This window comes from Danio rerio, chromosome 17 (genome assembly GCF_052040795.2).
Source record: "Danio rerio strain M-AB ecotype USA chromosome 17, GRCz13ab, whole genome shotgun sequence".
NCBI classification, from domain to species: Eukaryota; Metazoa; Chordata; class Actinopteri; order Cypriniformes; family Danionidae; genus Danio; species Danio rerio.
In genome coordinates this window covers 1667501-1690000 of record NC_141037.1, presented here as the reverse complement: position 1 = coordinate 1690000, position 22500 = coordinate 1667501, and the positions used below count along the sequence as shown (strand labels likewise).

Below are 22500 nucleotides of genomic sequence, written 5' to 3'. Positions count from 1 at the left end.
CCAAGACATCCCACTATTCTGACACCAAATTGTAGTGGCAATTTTCTATAACCAGTTAAACTCTGCGGACCTGGTACTGGGTCTGTCACGTCATCAACTTTCGCTTTAAGATTTAAAGGGCCAGCATTGCACCAGACCCCCGTAAGTGGTTTCGTTTGAAAGTGTAGAATCTATATTTTATGCACATGTGCATCACTTTGGTTTTTATTCTACTTTATAAAAGTTATTTACACTTAAATACACAGTATTTTGGAGACCCGAGCTGGGTATTGAACATTGGTTCATTTTCATATTTTTCATATATGACACATGTACAAGTTATAGCTCAAATGAAAGCTCTTGCTGGTGCTCATACAGTTCTAGCGTTCTCTTTACTGAATTATATTCACATATCAAACAGTTGCTGAATGAATCTCGGTGTTTCCATGCTGCAGAAGTGAAAACAATACATTTATGATCAATAAGCAGCCCCAGATAGCACAGACAGCTCATCTCTTACCTTATGCTGTGCGCTTCAGGGCCATTCTCCTCTGTTGTTGAGGTGATGTGCATAAGTAATGCTTTTATATGTCTGACGTGCTCCAAACACAGTGAATTATGTTTGATCAAACAAAAGAATAGTGAAATATGAACCACCAACATTAATTACAGCACGCTAGACCACACAGAACCTTAAAGGGACACTTCCAAGTTTGAGTTTATAAAAAAATGTTAAAAAAAAAAAAATACAGAAAGGCCCTTTTTTTGGTGTTTATTACAACACAGACAACATATACATATATTTTAAACACTTTCAATAGTGTTTTAAGAAAATTCAAAGGGTTTTCTTTAAAATGATACCAAATTTTTGCATTTAAAACTCTGCTTGTGGATTTAGAACGCTTTTAAATTTGGGTAGAATCCAGGCGGAAATGCCAAAATACCAGCAGAGTTTAACTGGTTAAGGAGGCTCTCTCACTGTTAAAGAAGACAAAGTCTTACCCAAAGTGTATTTTGAAGTTTTATTCTTTGCAAAGAAGGTCACACGATCATACAGCATCAACAGTTTCTGCAGAGAGTGAGGGCGTACTCACACTATGCCATCCGTACCGTGCCCAGTCCCGTTTCCCGGATCGTTTGAGAAGTGTGAGTGCGCTGAATCGGGCTCAGGCACGGTTCACTTGGCCGGTCCTGGCCCGGGTGGAAGAGGTGGGCCTGAGCGCGGTTCACTTGGGCTTTGGCGCGGTACACTTGTAGTGTGAGTGCAAAACACGCCAAAGCCCGAAACTGAAAGCGAGACGTGACTTTTAAGGGACTGTTTGATATGGATTTATTAATCATTCTTACTGTTCAGTGAACGCAAACTGCCGTAGATTATTAAAGACGCAAACCCCTCACTGCACCACAGCTGCACCTTCAGCAGACCTCCTCATTCCTGCAGCACGAGGGCTTTATGATTGTTTATGAGCGTCTAAAGTGGCGGATCTGTCCGGTGAAATATCTGACTGCGTGTCACCGCATCCCTAAGGACTGTTTGGCGAAATATTTGACTGCATGTCACTGCATAACAAACCACTGACACGATATAACTAGAGAAATCTCCACTGTGATGAGCGAGAGCGCTCACTGAACAGCGCAGCAGCGATGACGTAAGCGTGCCCAGGCCTGATTGTGCTGTGAGTGCGGGCCGTCGGGTGAGACGGGAGGGGGCACCAAGCGTGCTTTGGCCCGGTTCGAGGCAACTGTACATAGTGTGAGTACGGCCTGAGACGCAGAAACAGAGTGCCTTCTCTTTTTATCTAGTTTGTAATATCCATCAGTGACATACAGGATGAATCACAGTTACATCAGCGCTCAACTTCACGTTTGACCATCCCTATTTCAGCCCTACATTCCATCCGAACTTGTAGCTTGTTAAAACAGCATCTGAAAACACTTCGAGAAGATCTGATCCAAATGAGCTGTGATATGAGCATCATCAGTGCTGACGTTTGCCCTAGCAGACTCAATATGATTAGATAAGTGATGTTTGTACAGTGATCATCAGTATTCATAAAATCTGACTGATCATAAATGACTTTCCTTACCTCAGGATCAACATATCGAGTGTGTTTACATGGACACCACTACTCTGATTGTAATACGATTATAAGACAAGACTCTGATGAAGAGCCGACCATGTAGACAGATTTTTGATGACCCTAATCAGACATAATTGAACTAAACAGAAATGGAGCCAAGACATGTGGAGTATTCCTGTTTTAGTGGCATTATTGAAGTGCAGTACAGACATGTAAACACCGCGAGCAAACTATTACCGTCATGTTGGACTGCGTTTTGTGACAGGATGCAAACAAATGAGAATGGCTTGAAGCAAGACGTTACAAAGTAGGGCTGCTCGATATATGTTTACAGCATCTGTATTGCAATGTGATCATTTGCAATGGTCACATCGCAGGATCTGCAATGTTGAGTTTGTATTAGAATGGATTATTTGCATGTGGTTTTGAGGTCTGTGACTGTATGAGGAGTTTCAGGCATAAGAAATTGTACAGTTTGTAACTTTAATACTTCATTTCATTGAATTTTTTTATCTTTATTATCTATACCTGAGAGATTGTTAGACGATAAAACACTGTTTATTTCAGCCGTCCATTCAATTTCCTTCAGCTTAGTCACATTTATCAGGGGTCATCACAGTGGAATGAGCCACGAACTATTCCCGCATCTGTTTTACACAGTGGATGTCTTTCCAGCTGCAACTCAGTACTGGGAAACACCTATACACATTCATCCAAACACACACACACACACACAATTTAGTTGATCAATTCCCCTATAGCGCATGTGTTTGGAATGCGCTATAGGGGGAGTCGAAATTTTTGTGTCATTTTATTCCTATCACACAACTATTATCATTGTCGTTTGTCTAAGCGTCTTTGAGCTGTGCCGTTTAAAACAGGAGATGTGCACGGAATATCTTGTGTTTTCTGCTCTCCTCAAGACCTTACGATGGTTTGTGGTTTGTAAATTGGTCGGCGAGGGCAAAGTGAGACATGTTTTAGGCTTATGCAACACACTGCAATATAGCCAACAGCGTATCTGTGAAGCACCATGAAAACGATCTTCATTTGCCTGACTTTATTATTATAAACGGCTATATATAGTGACTGGTGAAGAGACAGATTTCACAGAAACGTAGCATGTACATTTCACAAACTATTACAGAAGCAGCATGTTAAAGGGATAGTCCACCCACAAAACATATGCATCTTTGGGTTGGGTTTTTTTTTCATGATTTTGAATCTTGCACCTAGCAAATATCCTTAGTTCTATTGGCTCGTTTCCACTGACTGGTACAGTACGGTCAGTGGCGTAGCGGACGGGCCCGCAGGGGGGCCCCGCGTGATTAGGGGGCCCCGCATTGTCGCGATTTTTAATAAACTCTTGGGAACACCTGTGGTCGGAACCAAAGTTCACAGGTCTGTGTTCTCTGAACACCCCTCAAGCGGTGGACTACTTCATTCTGATTCCTTGCTGCCAATTTTGCCAACTTAGCGACTTTGTCACTAGATTTAGCGACTTTTCTGACCCCCCTAGCGACAAACCTAGCGACTTTTTTGTGTGTTATTTGAGTTTTTTTAGACTGTCATTTGTCCATACTGTACCGTCCCTACTCTTCTCAACGAGCTGCGTGTGATGCCGCCGGCCCCTCCCCCGCCTCACAGCACTGACAGGCGGCCCAGTCAGTCCTCTACAGCAGCCTCTCCCACCTGCAGCCCGAGAGCAGATCACCCCTCCGCGTACCGACGACAAATGATTTAGCACAGGCAGTGTGAAGGTATTTCCCTTGTACAGTCAAACCGATCTACTTCTACTTTATTTTAACAATTTAATTGGACCGTTTATTCTTTTCTTGTTCACAATCACAGATATTTTAGTGACAGTTTCTGAACTTTACTGAGTTTATTTCATATGAGAGATTACTGCACATTCACTACACATCTATAATGACATACTGTATTCAAACAGCAATACATTTAGTTAAATAAACATGCTTATATAAAGTGTAGTGCAATTATAAATACAGAAACGGTAGAACGTGATGACGTAAGTGATATGCAAATTGACGTATGACGTATTCCACCGCTTCATCAGGGCGCCCCGTCAGCGATCCCTGCAGGGGGGCCTCCGCATTTTGCGCTACGCCACTGAGTACGGTACGGTTCAGGTCGGTACGGGTCACCTTTATCAGGCTTGCGTTTCCACTACCAAGGGTACCCTTTTGGTGGGCGTGGTGTAAGACAAAGTTTCTGTCGACGTCATTTTCGCTTGAGAAAATGTCTACAATAAAGCTGCACAGGTCGCTCACATATCATATGAAAAGCACTTCTCACAGAACAGATGCTTTACACACATAAATACTTCTGTATGAATGTTTATTACTAACTTTTCCATAAACAGGAGTTGATTATAACTGCAGATCAATGACAGTGCGAAAGAGCCTACTGTAACGTCTGTAATTATATTAAATAAATAAATAAATGAACATATATGAACACATACAGACACTTACAGTCTCTGATATGTTACCAACTACAGAAGAACTACACAAAGCAGACATTTCGTCATTAATTAGGTTCAAAACAACACAAAGTATAGCCTACAGTCAGAGCAAACCTCTCATCTGTGTCTGTAATCTTCAGCAGCACATGAAGCCTCTGTTAGAGAGTCATTCCATCATTCCCAGTTCATAATAGCCCAAAAGGTGATGATAAAGATTAAAACAAGGCAGTTTGTTCACGTTTGCTGAAGAAATAACATGCTCCTTGGCTTTCCACTTTTTTCCCGTGCTCCACTCTCGCGTTTGTCAATAATCCAAAGCTTGTCAATAATCAAGTGCACACTATTATTATCAGCTCAAGAAGATTGTTATTTCAGATAGAGATGCGCGGCGAGCGCAAGAAAGAAAGCGAAACCACTCGGGCTTCAGACTGTCTCGTTAAAAACTACGCGGCACAGGGTAAATCTGCTCTTCTCCATGGCTTTGTGTTTATCATGACGACGACAGGGTTTGTTTGCAGGATCGACCATGGCTGCATATGTATTTATAATTCCGCTGTAATCTCTCGCTGTGTATTTTAAACATGGCGGGTCCTTTGTTTACATTCTGGCTTGTTGCGTCTACGAATGACGTATCTCTGTAAACCAATAGCATTCAGCTGCGCGTGTAACTCCACCTTTTGGGACCCTTTCTGCAGTTTGGGACCCTTTCGAAAGGGTCCCGAAAAAGTGGTATGGTACGGTTTGGTTCGGTGCGCCTTTTGACAGTGGAAACGGCCATAAAAGCGTACCAAACCGAACCGTACCGTAGTGTACCACTCAGTGGAAACGGGCCATATCTGTCTGTCTGTCCGTTCGTCCGTCCACATATATATATATTAAGGTTGTCACGATCCTCCAAATCCTTGATTCGATTACATTTTCGATTCTGAAGTCATGATTCGATTCGATTTTCGATTATGAATAATTAATTAATTAATGACCAATTCATTATTTGTAGCCTACCGTTTAAACTACCTGACCTGCATGGTCTTTGTTTTACCCAAAAACAAATCATACAGTAAATGAATAAAGGCAAGATACACACATAATTACCACCTGTCAATCACTTTTTCTGCGGGACTCGTGAATAGGCAGTGATCTGTGTCGTTATAATGGCGTCGGTAAAAAAAGACGCACAACCAACAGGAACCAGCCAACAGTATCTGAGGTGTTCGCTAAAATGACTAAGTACAAGTGAGTGAAAGATTGAAGCAGTCCTCTGACTGCCTGGACCTGCTGTCTGGAGCGCATGGCTGTGTGTGTGTCTGTGTCTGTGTGGTCACGTGATGTGCATTTTCAGAGGTAGAGAGGAAGGAGGGCTGCTCAGAAATGCTACACGCCACTGTGGATGTCAAATCGTTGTCGTTCTAAAATGCCATTTAAAAACAAAGACAGTGTAAACAGGGCCTGAGTGTGTACTTTTCGTGAGCGGATTTGCAACGGGGGCGGGCGGAGGATCGCAATGCCGGTGTTGTCTATCGGACGAACCGTACGTAATACGTACATAGCAGAGCTTGCAAAACTGTGTTTTTTTTTGTCGACAACACGAACGTTGTCAACATAACTCACTGGAAATCCAAAATGCTTCCACACCGGCGACTTCATTGAAAGAGGAGAGGGTTTAAGCTCTGTCGACGGGTCTCCTGCTTCTGCAGTTTAACAAGCACTTCAACAAGCCTGTTTTTTCCCGCTTGGCAAGACAAGATGACGTGACATGGGGGCGTGGCAGCATCGACGATTCTATTTTTTGATTCAATAATCAAAATTGAGCATACATTTCGATTGAAATCGTGACACCCCTAATATATATATATATATATATATATATATATAGGGCGAGGCAGTGGCAGAGTGGGTAGCACGTTCGCCTCACAGCAAGAAGCTCGCTGGGTCGCTGGTACAAACTTCGGCTCAGTTGACATTTCTGTGTGGAGTTTGCATGTTCTCCCTGCCTTCGCGTGGGTTTCCTCCGGGTGCTCCGGTTTCCCCCAAAGTCCAAAGACATGCGGTACAGGTGAATTGGGTAGGCTAAATTGTCCATAGTGTGTAAATGTGTGTGTGGATGTTTCCCAGAGATGAGTTGCGGCTGGAAGGGCATCAGCTGCGTAAATACTTGCTGGATAAGTTGGTGGTTCATTCCACTGTGGCGACCCCGAATTAATAAAGGGACTAAGCCGACAAGAAAATAAATGAGGGAATATCAGTCTCTTGGCGGATGTTCCTCTCTCTCTCTCTCTCTCTCTCTCTCGTAACATGCTTATATACCTGTGCTATATGACAGTATGAAAGGTTTTTCAGTCCTTGTGTGTGTGGGGACTCTGCTGAAGTCTGTTCTGAAATGAAGGTGTCAGACTTGACGTCATTCGCTGTGGTTTTTATTGATGCGCGACTCGCACTGACAGGTGAAAATCTGATCTACCTGCTTACGCTGCAGACACGAGAACACAGATCTGATTCATATCGGATAAACTTCCACATATGAACAAGGCCTGAGTCTGATTTGAGTAAATCGGTATCCATGTCATTTGTTCCTGCTTACATGTGCATGCGCCATATCCGAGATCTGTGCCACATGAGAGGGAAAATCTGAATTGAGTCACTTGAACCATGCAGTGTACATGCAGCCTAATAGATTTGATTGAACTTTGATTTGAACTTTGCAGACTGTTTACATTGAAAGACAGATAAAATACATGTATAATGTGTTCCTCAGACACATTTACTGCTGGATTTATTCCCGTCATGGTGATGGTAAAACCTGTGACCTGAAGGCGTCTTGTTGAATGCATAGAGATCGGTGGAGCTGTAAATAATGCATCTCTCCAGCACAGCCACATTCATTAGTGTGTGTGTGTGTGTGTGTGTGTGTGTGTGTGTGTGTGTGTGTGTGTGTGTGTGTGTGTGTGTGTGTTTTACAGTGCTGTAAGTGTGTTTTCAGCAGAGCGTCTGACAGCTTTAGAGCTCTGAGTTATGATGAAGACTGAAGCTGCTGCTTTATGGCCGCTCAGTGTGTGTGTATGTGTGTGTGTGTGTGTGTGTGTGTGTGTGTGTGTGTGTGTGTGTGTGTGTGTGTGTGTGTGTGTGTGTGAGAGAGAGAGAGAGAGCAGCAGATGTGTGTTATCAGTGCTGGTGCTGGACTGGCCTGCAAAGAGCTGACACAGCACAAATAAAGATGCAAATAAAGATGGTGTGTGTGTGTGTGTGTGTGTGTGTGTGTGTGTGTGTCAGAGGGAGAGGGTTTGAATGCAACAGCGTTTGATTGTGCGAGAGAGTTTGAGTCTGTGTATGTGTGTATGAAAGAGAGAAAGAGATGGTTTGATTGTGTGTGTGTGTGTGTGTGTGTGTGTGTGTGTGTGTGTGTGTGTGTGCGTGTGTGCGTGCGTGTGTGCGTGCGTGCGTGCGTGCGTGTGTGTGTGTATATATGAGATAGAATGTGAGTGTGTGTTTGTGTAAGTGTGGGTGGGTGTGTGTGTACATTTGTGTAAGTGCGTTTGTACATGCGTGTGTAATTGTGTACATGTGAGTGTGTGTGAATGAGTAACTGTGTGTGTGTACATGTGTGTACATGTGTGTGTGCTTATGTGTTTGTATGTCTGTGCAATTTTATGTCTCGGTGTGGGTGTGTGTGTGTGTGTGGGTGTGCGTGCGTGTGTGTGTGTGCATAAGATGGTGTGTGTGTGTGTATGTGTATTTCGTGAGTGACTGTGTACATTTGTCTGTGTGTGTGTGTGTGTGTGTGTGTGTGTGTGTGTGTGTGTGTGTGTGTGCATGCATAAGTTTTTGTGTGTGTTTGTGTGTGTGTCTATTAGTGTGGGTTTGTGTATGTGTGCATTTGTGTCCATGTGTGTGTTTGTACGTGCATGTGTGTGATTGTGGACAGGTGAGTGTGTGCATAAGTGACTGTGTGTGTGTTTGTGTACATGTGTGTGCTTATGTATATGTACATGTGTTTGTATGTCAGTGTATATTTCAGTCTGTGTGTGTGCGTATATTTGTATATGTGTGTGCTTGTACGTGTATATGTATGCACGTGTGTGTGTGTGTGTGTGTGTGTGTGTGTGTCTCCACCCAGCCTCCAGAGCACTGTAATCCTCTTTAGTCAAATGATGGTATCTGCTCTCCCTCAGTGACTGTGTGTGTGTGTGTGTGCGTGGGTGTGCGCGTATGCGTATGCGTGTTTGTGTGTGTGTGTGTGTGTTATTCGCATAATCTCTCAAACCCAAGCGTGAGACTCGTCCATCCATCATCTGTGATCCCGCGATCGCTTCATTACACTGTGATGACATCATGAGGATGACATCATCACTCTCACAGAGGTTAAAGGAGATACAGGACTGGCATATTCCTCCATCATCTGTGTTCTGCGTGTGATTCTTTACTAGTAAAATAATTATCTGCCTTTATTTGTGCATGAAGATATCATTATATTAGTGGCTTAGAAGTGACCGTCTGCTTTATCCATCACATGTTTGTACGAGTGCTTTATCATGCTTATTTGCATGCCTGGCTATGATTGAAATACTACAACTTATTGATATTAAAAGAGGGCAGCAGGGTGGCTCACTGGTTAGCACTGTGGCCTCACAGCGAGAAGGTTGCTGGTTCGAGTCCCATCTGGGTCAGTTGGTGTTTCTGTGTAGAGTTGGTGTTTGTGTGTGAATGAGTGTGTATGGGTGTTTCACAGTACTGGGTTGCAGCTGGAAGAGCTTCCGCTGTGTAAAGCCTGGTTTCTACTTCTGCGTCAAGTGACCGGCGTAACCCACGGCGCATGCAACGCGCGTAGCTGTGCATTTATTCTTCTGCGCGCTGTCTCTGTTGGTCTGCATTAACACTTCTGAAACGCTAGTTGGCAGTGAGGTGTAAATGTTCCTCTGTGTCGAGTTTCTTCGCTGATGTTTTGCTTTTCCTGAACACTTCCTGAATGTACAAGTGGCTCAAACTCGCTCATTTTGAGGCAGGAACCGGCGGACGTGCAGCAACTTTAACTATGAGGTAAACACAGAACAAAACTTTCCATCTGGAGCTCCTTCACGGGACTCCACACTTGTAAACAATCGCTGCATCGGGCTCGCGCCATTTGCACGGCTCTTGGTCCCGCCCCGACTCGTCATCGCTACCAAGCCGACCAATCACAGAGCTTGCGCTACGCGTCGTTGCGACGTGTAGTTACAATTTTTGAGAGGTGCATGTCAGCGACAATGACGGCCACGGCGTAGGGCTATGCATCAACACCGTAGCATACGCCGGCGTTAGACGCAGAAGTATAAATCAGCCTTAAAGCATATGCCGGAATAGTTAGCGGTTCATTCCGCTGTGGTGACCCCTGATGAATAAAGGAACTAAGCTGAAGGACTTTGTGTGTGTGTGTGTGTGTTTATATGTGTAAGTCTGTATGTTTGTGTGTGCATGATACATGTATATTTGTGTGTGTGTGCATGCATGTGTGTGTGTGCGTGTGTGTTTATGTGCATAAATCTGTATGTGTGTGTGTGCGTGATATATATATTTGTGTGTGTGTGTGTGTGTGTGTGTGTGTGTGTGCGTGTGCGTGTGTTTATATGTGTAAGTCTGTATGTGTGTGTGTGTGTGCGTGATATATATATTTGTGTGTGTGTGTGCGTGTGTTTATATGTGTAAGTCTGTATGTGTGTGTGTGTGCGTGATATATATATATATTTGTGTGTGTGTGTGTGTGTGTGCGCGCGCATGTGTGTTTATATGTGTAAGTCTGTATGTGTGTGTGTGCGTGATACATATATATTTGAGTGTGTGTGCGTGCGTGCGTGTGTGTGTGTGCGTGTGCGTGAGTGTTTATATGTGTAAATCTGTATGTGTGTGTGTGCGTGATATATATATATTTGTGTGTGTGTTTGTGTGTGTGTGTGCGCGCGCGCATGTGTGTTTATGTGTAAGTCTGTATATGTGTGTGTGTGCTTGATACATATATATTTGTGTGTGTGTGCATGCGTGTGTGTGTGCATGTGTGTTTATATGCGTAAATCTGTATGTGTGTGTGTGCGTGATATATATATATTTGTGTGTGTGTGTGCGCGCATGTGTGTTTATGTGTAAGTCTGTATATGTGTGTGTGTGTGTGCGTGATACATATATATTTGTGTGTGCATGCATGTGTGTTTATATGTGTAAGTCTGTAAATCTGTATGTGTATGTGCGTGATATATATATTTGTGTGTGTGTGTGTGTGTGTGTGTTTGTGTGTGTGTGCATGTGCATGTGCGTGTGTGTTTATATGTGTAAATCTATGTTTGTGTGTGCGTGATATATATATATATGTGTGTGTGTGTGTGTGCGTGTGTGTTTATATGCGTAAATCTGTATGTGTGTGTGTGCGTGATATATATATTGGTGTGTGTGTGTGTGTGTGTGCGCATGTGTGTTTAAATGTGTAAGTCTGTATGTGTGTGTGTGCGTGATACATAATTATATATATCTATGAATGTGTGTGTTTGTGTGTGTTGTGTGTGTGTAGTAAGTAATAGTGAGTAAATGTGAAGTGTGAAATAATCTGAATTAACTGTAAGCATGATTGTACAGTTCTATAATAACTGTGTGTGTGTGTTGATGTTGCGTGTGTTTGACGTGTTTCTCCTTCAGCCTCCGCGTCTCTGAAGCAGACGGCGTTTGTTGTGGAAATACTGTCTGTTCTGCTGTCTGCATTTCACTGTGTTTACCCTGCTGTTACATCACTGTGTCCTCACGCCACACACACACACACACACACACACACACACGCACACACACACACTGCTGTAACCTGTCAGATCACTGAGGCTGTTTCTGTGGATGTTGAGTGTCTCGTACAGACGTCTGACCTAAATATATTTGTGTATGTTATTATATATCCATAATACAGGCTGAGAGGTGCCGCTGTATTCTGTATGTTGAGCTGTCTGCTAGAGCTTTTAATGCCAAAACAAAATATACGACAGTGTGTGTGCGTGTGCGTGCGTGTGTGTGTGTGTGTGTGTGTGTGTGTGTTCTTAATATTAAATGCTATGAGAAAAGCATTTATATTCTGTACATTGAAAGTATACACTCTTAGGCCCCGTTTACACTAATGTGTTTTAGTTTGAAAACGCATACGTTTTGCTACGGTTATGCCATTCGTCCACACCACGCCGGAAACGGAGCGTTTCGGAAACGCTGGAGAGGCTGTTTTCATTCTAAATCGCTGCTGCTCCGTCTCAGTGTGGATGAGGGAAAACGGAGACATCTGGAAATGGAGGCGGGGCTGCTGAGATTCGCTAGCTGATTGGGGCTTTTGTGTCATTGCGTAACCTTCCCTAATTCGTCAAGCCCCTATCACATGACTATAACACATGGCTTTGACGCTACCGGAAGACAGCAGACCAGCCTTCACTGTAAACAACAACATGGACACAGAAATGGGAGCGTTGGTTGCACTATTGTCTGTTGTGCAGTTATTCATTTGCTACGTTTAGTAACTCGACCTCATCGTCTGTCCACAAAAATACCTCTCTTGCTTTCTTTGCCATCACGTTCATTGTTCAACCGGCGTTTGTTGACTAACAATAACCAAATGCCGAGCGAGACACATGCTTCCTGTTTATACTAGAACGCGCATGCCCAGAGTGCGCCAATGGTCACGTGATATACGGTTTTGGTGGCGTAGTGTGGACGGAAATATGTTCAGAAATGCTAGGTGAAATGCTAGTGTGGACGCGGATCATTTTTTAAATTAAAGCGCACTAGTGTAAACGAGGCCTAAATAACCCAACCTTAGGTCAGAGTTTATAGAAACCCAACCTTTAAAAAGTACAGTATAAGTATGTTATTAATATTTGTAGTGTACATTTAATCTAAAGTATTAACCCAATTTTGACCCAATTTTGGTCATGACAGCACAGCATGTTTTAGTCTACTTTGTCTGCTAAAACATACAAAAAGGACATTCAAGGACATGAAAAGGCTTGTTTAACCTTGGAAATATACATGTTGAGCAGGTACATTTGAATCTTTCATAATATTTTTTATTTAAATGTAGTTTAATTAAATTAAAACTTTGTTTAAATAATGACAATATAAACAAAATTGCCAGAATGTAATGTCAGGAACTGATATGTGTTTAATGTATGGAAATAGATTATAAATACATCAACATATGACACTATGATTATATATTTACAAAGTAAAATGTATTTTCTAAAATACATGCCTGTGAAACAATGTAGAAGTATATTCCACAAAAAGACTGCAAGATGATAAACCACCAATCTTTCTAACCATTTTAGTTGCAGTTGTATTTAATGAAAAAGATTTGTATACATAAATAAGTATTGAACTCGTCACCATTTTCCCCAGAAAACATATTTCTAAAGGTGCTGTTGGTTTGAAATTTTCTCCAGATGATGGTAACAACCAAAGAAATCCATATATGCAAAGAAAACAAATCTAATTAGTCTAGGAAATTCAGTTGTGCATAATAAAATTAAATTACGCAGGGAAAAAGTATTGAACACATGAAGAAAGGAAGGTGTAGTTCAGCAGTGAAAGCCCAGACAGCAGCTAAAATCTCTCAGTAGTTCTTCAGCAAGCCTCTGCCCTTCCTCAGTGTAAATGAACATCAGCTGCTTCAGTCCAACATCTACATTAGCAGGAGGATGAAGATCAAACCAGGGTGGACATTTCAGCAAGACAATGATCCAAAACACAGACAAGAAGACTCTCAGATGCTTTCAGAGAAAGAAAATCAAGCTGTAGAATGGCCCAACCAATCACCTGAGCTCAATCCAATAGAGAATACAGAATAAAGCTCAGATTTGATAGACGAGACCCACAGAAGCAGAACCATGTCAAGTCAACAGCACCTTCTGAAATATGTTTTCTGAGAAAAATGGAGACGTGTTCAATACTTATATAGGGTATATGCCGAGCTAATGTTTCTTCCCATACTGATAAACTTCCGGTAACCTGTTATTGTGACTTTTTTCCATTTTTATACGGTTCCTTTTACAGCATCGATTTTTGTTTGTTTGTTTGCTTTATTTATTGAGCTCATTTAAAAACAACAGATGTTGACCAAAGTGCTTTACAAAAAGACCAGCATGCAAAATCTATACCTATATATAAAAATAAGCAAAATATATAATACAGATTAAAATTAATTAATCGCAATCAAAAGGCAAGATATTGTAATGTAATTAAATAAAGTTAAATCAGTTAAGTTGCTCAAGCGTAAAACGAGACAAAAAGCCTTTTACTCGCACGCGTCCATCAGGATTGGCAGGCTAGCGCAGAAGCTCCATTGTGTATACTGGTATAAAATAAATGATCATATTATAAAGACATGGCGGGGGGAATGTAATGTAATGCAGTGCTTCTTGTACAATCTGAGATTGAATATCACTCAGTTAGTGGAGATCACTGATTTTTAAAGAAAACAGATCTTAAATGCACTGATTTTGAAATGGCATACAGTTCACCGGAAGCGATTAACCCAGGTTACTGGCAAATGAAAAAGTCCTTTAGCATACTTTTGCATATACCCCATTCACCAATGTATGACCGATTAAAAAAAATACAGACTGTGGAATGTATTTTTAACAGAAATATTCTGTAAACTGAATTTACGAATGTAAAATTGTAAAAACAGTAGATTACTGTCAACCACAGCTGCCGATATTTTTCCGTAAAAAATAAAAAAAAAACAGCAAAACGTTTTTTGTGTCAACATTGTGGAGGATAGTAGCGTCTGTGTTTAAGTCCAAGATTAACTGAGAGCATTTGATGTTATGCTGCATCTTCTTTTGTTTAAAGGCAACTTTATAGTTAATGCAGTGAAAATCTGTTTGTTAATTTCAGTCACACATGAACACATTAATGCATCTGATGACTTTACATTTTTGTGCATTAAGCTATGATTTTGTAAACTGAACATTGTATCAGTTCATGAAATAAATCTATACAGTTCTATAAAACTTTCATATATTTCACAGAAAAATTCTGGCAACCACAGCTGCTGGTATTTGTTTGTAAATTTAACAGATATTTTACACTATAAGAGTTTGCCAATTAGCACTCTATCAGTGTTGATAATGTTAACACTTTCAAAAGTGTTATTTTAACACTTGTACAGTGGTTCTTATATAAACTCTGAGGGAGTGTTAATTTTAACTCTAAGGTAGTTAAATCTACTATCTAAAATTTGCAGTGTATATTTCAAATGGCATGGAAATGCTTATATTCTGTAAAATAACGTCATTTTTAATTTCCGCTAATATGAATAAGAGATATTGACTGAAAATACATGTAAAATGGGTAAAAATGAGAATGACAATATTTTATTATGAAAATGAATTCTGTTTAAGGACCAGTCTGATCATGTTTCACATTAATTAATGGAGTTTTATTTGTTAAGTGAAGTTCAGGAGCTGGACCACACCATCTCCTCCAGTCACCTGCTTCCTAAACTTATTTAAGGCAGATCAGCCCTGTTCATCTTGTTCTCTCAAACCTGTCCCTCCTCCTTCTGTTTCACTCTGTTTACCATTAACAATCCTTAGAAATGGGTGCTGCGGTGACTCAGTGGTCAGCACTGGCCTCACAGCAAAAAGGTCGCTGGTTAGAGCCTCGGCTGGGTCAGCTGGTGATTCTGTGTGGAGTTTGCATGTTCTCCCCGTGTTGGTGTGGGTTTCCTCCAGGTGCTTCAGTTTCCCCCACAGTGTTTCCCAGTACTGGGTTGCAGCTGGAAGGGCATCCGCTGTGTAAAACATATGCAGGAATTGTTGGTGGTTCATTCCACTGTGGCAAACTCAAATGAATAAGGGACTAAGCCGAAAGTTGAACCGAATTGGGGTTGTCCTAATCACTCTACCTAAGTACAACCGAGGCAGTACCTCCACTCATCATCCATTGTAGGGCACCCAAATCAGCCCACCAGCCCTTTCATTATTGCATAGAGAATTTTGAGGGATGTAAACAATAACAATAGTCCTGACATATTTCCTGTTTTACAATTTCCTTAGCTTCTGTGAGTTCCACATATTAATAAATAATATTACAACAGCTGTTATAACACCAAGTTATGGTTGTATCGCCTCTTGTTACGCATGAAATAGTTTGACAAGCAGGAAATGTTCATGAGCCAATGACATCACCACATTTTAATGGTCTATTACTCCCCTTCCTCTTCATCACATTGTCCCCTTACTATCCCTCCTCCTCCACCTCTCTTCATCCCCACATCCTCACAGTACATATTGCTAAGTGTGTCGTGTGCTTTGTGTTTTTCCAGTATCACCAAAGGCCGCAGGATCCGCTGTGGAGGCGTGTTGCGACGGCCGTCCTCACGCTGCTGTTCGGCGCCAGAGAGAACCGCAGGTGAAATACCTCCACAAAACCTGACGTCTGACACGGGTCTGAGGGAAAAACACGAACACTCAGCAGAACAAACGTCTCCGCAGGACGGACGACGGCTTTTTATCACATCGTCTTTTTCCCCGATGAAGATGCCATGATGTGCTCCACAATCGAGCTGGAGTATTTTTGTACAGTATGCTGATTGGTTTTCTTTGCACTTCCATATGTGTGTGTGTGTGTGTGTGTGTGTGTGTGAATGAGCTGATGAGTCTTGGAAAAGCCTTACTGTTTTTCCCAAACCTCCAGGATTTGTCAATATCAATTTCACAGCCTCCAAAGACGCCACTTTTAACGTTTCGCATCTTGCTTCCTCAAGTTTTATTCATGTTTTTTTAAATATGTCGTTGTTGAATTCAGGATGATCTAATATTGTTTGTGTTTTTCAATCAACTGAAGACGGTTTGATGAAGTCGATGAGTTGATTTACCTGCTGTTTTTATTGTTATTTTTTTAAATTAATTTTACTTTAAAGTGTAGAATAAATTGCATTTTTCTAATATTAGTTTTTATTTCGCTCACCAGAGCTGCGTTCATTTGATCAAAATACATTTAAAAAAAAGTAAAATATTATTGACGTCTAAAAAGCTGTTTTCTGTGTGAATATATAGTGAAATCTTATTTATTTCAGTGATTAAGAGCTGAATTTACAGCATGATTCCTCCAGTCTACAGAGTCAGATGATCCTTCGGAACACATTCTAAACATTCCCTTTGATGTGAGTTCCGTTCCTTTGATCTTTCTGTGCATCAAAGAATCATGGGAAACACACTCTAGAAATTGCTGACTCAACGTTGGCTCAAATATGAACAAACCCTACATATTTATTTGTTTTTTCAATTAAATACAAATTACAGTGGGTGGCACGGTGGCTCAGTGGTTAGCACTGTGGCCTCACAGCAAGAAGGTCGCTGGTTCAAGTTCCATCAGGGTCAGTTTGCATTTCTTTCTAGAGTTTGCATGTTCTCCCCATGTTGGCGTGGGTTTCCTCCGGGTGCTCCGGTTTCCCCCACAGTCCAAACACATGCGCTATAGGGGAACTGATTATTTGAATTGGCCATAGTTACATACTAGTGTGAATGAGTGCGTATGGGTGTTTCCCAGTACTGGGTTGCAGCTGGAAGGGCATCTACTGCGTATAACATATGCTTAAATAGTTGGTGGTACATTCCGCTGTGGCCAATCCCAATGTATTAAGGGATTAAACCGAATTAATGAATTAATACAAATGACACTTTTTAACCCAGTGTTTAGGGTTGTCTATATTTGACCCAACTTTGGGTTACAGCAGTTTTAAGATTAGTAATAATACATCACAGTTTCTACAAAATGCAGCATATTATAGGACTGTGCGGTGCTGAAGACTGATTAATGATTATCATTGGTTCACTTGAGTAAAAAAAAATCTAAAAATTCATATTTTTAACCCAAGCTTGGGTCAAATATGAACAAAACTTAACACTGGGTTAGTTTTATGAGTTAACTCCACACAGAAATACCAACTGACCCAGCCGGGGCTCAAACCAGTGACCTTGCTGTGAGGTGTCAGCACTACCCACTGTGCCACACTTTTTAACCCAATGTTTGGGGTTGTCCATATTTGACCCAACTCTGGGTTACAGCATTTTTAAGAGTGTAATACATCAGTTTCTGCAAAATTCAGGACTGTGTGGTGCTGAAGACTGATTAATGATGCAAAAAATTCAGCTTTGGTTCACTTCACTTGAGTAAAAAGCACTGGTAAAAATGCATTCTTTAACCCAATGTTGGGTCAAATATGAGTCAAAACTCAAAGTTGGATTAGTTTGTGTACTATACATATTTTAGATGGTGACCAATGGTATTGATTGTTAGATTTTGGGGTCTGGGTTGTTTTAATCCAATATTGGGACACATATTGACAAATTCAGTGTTGGCTTAAAATTAAATGACATTATTGACATTAAAATGAAAAGTCCATGCTCATAATGAATTCTAAAACTGTTTCAAATTATTAATAATCAAGCATAACAAATTTATAAAGACACATAGAAGATGTCATATAGTATATTGAGAGTCCCAGCTACATTAACAATAGTGTTATTAATACTTATTAGTGATGCATTTCAATATGTCATTCTTAAAAATACATCAGATGCTGATTTATAGGTGTTCATTATGATTGTATTTAGAAACATGCAGTCTGCAATGTTAACACACTGTGTTATGATACAGTTATGAAAACCCATTCTACATATTTGACCCAACTTTGGGTTACAACAACCCAGCTCTTTTAAATGTAATGCATCACAGTTCTACAATTCTACAAAATTCAGCATATCGTCAGATCGTGTGGTGCTGCAGACTGATTAATGATGCTGAAAATTCAGCTTTAGTTTACTTGAATATTTTTTTTTTAACCCAGTGTTGGGTCAAATATAAACAACCCCCAACATTGGGCGAGGTTTATGATGTAACTTGTACTATCTACAGATTTTACCAATGAAATTAATTATTTGATTTTTGAGTCTGGGTTGTTTTAATCCAATATTGGGTCAAATATGGACAAACCCTACATGATTTTTTTTTTCTTCAATTAAATATAAATTAAATTTTTTAACCCAATATTTAGGGTTGTCGATATTTGACTCAACTTTGGGTTGCAGCATTTTTAAGAATAGTAATACATCACAGTTTCTACAAAATGCAGCAAATTATAGGACTGTGTGGTGCTGAAGACTGAAAAATAATCATCATTCAAGCACTTGAGTAAAAAACACTCTAAAAATGAATATTTTAACCCAATGTTCAGTCAAATATAAACAAAACCTCAATATTCGGCTAGGTTAATGATGTAACTTGCACATTTTAGATGGTGACCAATGACATTTTTATTTAATATTTGGGTCTGGGTTGTTTTAATCCAAAATTGGGTCAAATATGGACAATTGATAATCGTTTTAATGAAATTTTTCAGAGAAACCAATGATTTGAACCGGTAACCATTCACTTCAATTGTATTGGTTTTTCCTACTATGGAAGTCAGGGGTTACCGGTTTTCTGTCTTTTTTCAAAATATCTTCTTTGGTGTTCATTTATGTTTCTTTATTCAAGTTGAACACTAAAGTAGATATTTTGGAGAATGTTGGAAACCGGTAACCATTGACTTCAATTGTATTAGTTTTTCCTTCCATGAAAGTCAATGGTTGCCGGTTTTCACCATTTTTCAAAATATCTTCTTTCGTGTTTATGTTTCTTTATTCATGTTGAACACTAATAAAGATATTTTGAAGAATGTTGGAAACCGGTAACCATTGACTTCCATTGTATTTGTTTTTCCTACCATGGAAGTCAGTAGTTACCAGTTTTTTGTCATTTTTCAAGATATCTTTCATGTTTATCATTGTTTCTTGATTCATGTTAAACACTAAGGAAGATATTTTGAAGAATGTTGGAAACCGGTAACCATTGACTTTAATTGTATTAGTTTTTCCTACCATGGAAGTCAGTGGTTGCCGGTTTCAACATTCTTCAAAATATCTTCTTTCGTGTTTATGTTTCTTTATTCATGTTGTACACTAAAGAAGATATTTTGAAAAATGTTGGAAACCGGTAACCAGTGACACATTTATTTATATATATATATATATAAATTTATTAAACCCATTGTCCATATTTGACCCAATATATTTGACCCAGCAGTTTGTATATGTGTACATCTCACTATATATTCACATAGAAAGTGTTTTTTAAATGGTGATAATTTTTACTAATCATAAACAACATCTTGAAAGCTTCCAGACTGTTGTGAATGTGAAACTGATGTCAGAATAATCCCGTTTCTTCATCCTCTGCTGATGTTTTCTGACAGTTCATCAGGAGTGAAACGTTCACCAAAATGTCCAAAGTTTTCCACAACTCTCAGGTACTTTAATCCAGAACCGTACACATGGCCAACAGTACTACATATCAGACATTATTATGGATATCTCTGTGCCTATGAATATGATGATGATGATGATGATGACGGAGCCGGTGTTTACTGCAACACTCCGGCGCTTCTCTTTTCTACTTTTATACCTGATCTGTAAAGGGTTACCGGTGTACATTTCTTTGCTTCTTGTTGATTTGTTTATATGTAAATGACCACTACTTTATATCTGTGGGAGGAGCTTCTTCTGTAATTAGCATATTTGAAGACACTGATGTTTCTCTCGTTTGTCTGTTCGGCATTTGTTTTGTTTTTGAAGGAGTGACACACACTGTTTTGTGAAACTTTACTGTTCATTCGTTTAGTTAAAACCGAAAGGAAATAATGAAGGAGAGCAAAACACTGTGTTTGTTTTTACGTCTTGATGATAATATTGATCTGCATCATTTCTCACGACCGCATCAGACACGGTAATGTTCAGCTTTTATTCAAGATTAAAAATCCAAAGATTGAGTTTTACACTTGAACGCACTCTTTTAAATAACGCTGGGTTGTTTTAACTCAATGTTGGGTCAAATATGGACAAGCCCAACTTTGGCTTCAATTTTTGATTTATGTTTAATTCTCTTTTAAAGGGAGAGTTCACTTAAAATTTTACATGTTTCAGAGTTTCTTTATTCATGTTGAACACTATAACATACATTTAGAATAATGTTGAAAACCGGTAACCATTGACTTCCATTGTATTTGTTTTTCCTACCACGGAAGTCAATGGTTACCAGTTTTCAAAAAATTTTACAGGATCTTCTTTTGTGTATATTCGTGTTTCTTTATTCATGTTGAACACTAAATAAGATATTTTGAAATCAGTAACCATTGACTTCCATTGTTTTTGTTTTTTTCTACAATGGAAGTCAATGGTTACCAGTTTTTTGTCATTTTTCACAAGATCTTCTTTTGTGTTTATTCATGTTAGTTTATTCACTTTGATCACTGTATTAGAAGATATTTTGAAGAATGTTAGAAACCGGTAACCATTAACTTCAGTTGTATTTGTTTTTCCTACCATGGAAGTCAATGGTTACCAGTTTTCAAAAAAAAAAAATCTTCTTTTGTGTTTATTCATGTTTCTTTATTCATGTTGAACACTAAGTAAGATATTTTCAAGAAGGATGGAAACTGGTAACCATTGACTTAAATTGTATTTGTTTTTCCTAACATGAAAAGTCAGTGGTTACCAGTTTCATCATTTTTCAAAATATCTTCTTATGTGTTTATTCAGGTTTCTTTATTCATGTTGATCACTAAAGAAGATATTTTGCAGAATGTTGGAAACCGGTAACCATTTTTCCTACTATGAAAGTAAATGGGTACCAGTTTTCAACATTTTCAACACATTCTATTTTGAAGAATGTTGTAAACCGGTAACCATTGACTTCCATTGTATTTGTTTTTCCTACCATGGAAGTCAATGGTTACCGGTTTTCAACATTTTTAAATGACACTTTTTAACCCACTGATTGAAAATGGCCATGTTTGATCCAACCTTAAGTTAAAACAACACAGCATTTTTAGAGTACATATTTTAAGGACATTTATCTCATATTTTACCTCAGTTGTTTTTGCTAGCATACTTTAAATATTCCACCAAAGTGCAGGAAGGTTTCGTTCATTTTCATACTACATTTTAGTTCCAGTTGTAAATATGAAAGTGCAATTAAAAATAATAATAATGCTTGGTTGAGTAAAAAAATAAATAAAAAATCATTTGTAAATTACACATTTTATAACCTAGGGTGGAAATAACCCAGATTTTTTTAGAGTCTACATCATGACTTTTGATTTGGAGGTGAAATATGATTTAAGTTACTAATGTAAAACATTGATTCTTTGATTTTTCATAAATGATCGGAGTATCTGGAAGATTTTAGTTATTTAAAAATGCTGGATTGTTTTAACCCAATATTGGGTCAAATGTTGATCAATCTAACCCCTTGCGTAGGACGTTTTTTAACCCTGTAGTTGGCTTTGTCTATTATATTAAATTCAAATGACATTTTAGTTAACCCAGCAGTTGGGTTTGTCTATATTTGACCCAGACTTTGGGTAGTCATTTTTTATTTATAATTTTTGAAAAATTCTATTAAAATTAATTCACATTTTTGTTAACCCAGATGATGGGTTTGTTTATATTTGACCCAGATTAGTAGACATGTTTTATATATGTATATAAGTTTAAATTAAAAAAGTGACCCAGCCATTGGGTTTGCCTATATTTGACCCAGATGTACATAGAAATATTTTTTAAATATAATTTCTTTTTTATATTAAATTTAAATGACATTTTACCCCCCATCCATTGGGTTTGTCCATATTTGACCCATATTATATATATATATATATATATATATATATATATATATATATATATATATTTACCTCAGCTGTTGTGTTTGTCCATATTAAACCCAGTGTTGGGTTAAAACAGTCCATTATAGTTTGCAGTGGGGTATTGAGTATCAGTCTGAAGCGGTCAAAGGTGTGTGTGTGTGCCTCCGTGTGTGTGTTCAGGTCATGTTCTGGTTGTGCAGGCGGAGGTGGCGGTCGAG

General features: G+C 39.3%; 2 protein-coding genes across 3 annotated transcripts in view; both read left to right on the top strand.

Annotated features, from left to right (window-relative positions):
* bmf1 (BCL2 modifying factor 1) overlaps nt 1-16481 on the top strand; it is a 51723-nt gene extending 35242 nt beyond the window's left edge. The window contains exon 4 of one of the 2 annotated variants that reach the window (XM_087289431.1): nt 15860-16481. In XM_087289431.1, the coding sequence (XP_087145557.1) occupies nt 15860-15949 (90 nt within the window). In that variant the 3' untranslated portion in view covers nt 15950-16481. 2 annotated transcript variants of the gene reach the window in all.
* arhgap11a (Rho GTPase activating protein 11A) overlaps nt 1-22500 on the top strand; it is a 1047489-nt gene that overhangs the window by 641325 nt on the left and 383664 nt on the right. The gene's annotated exons all lie outside the window — the stretch shown is intronic.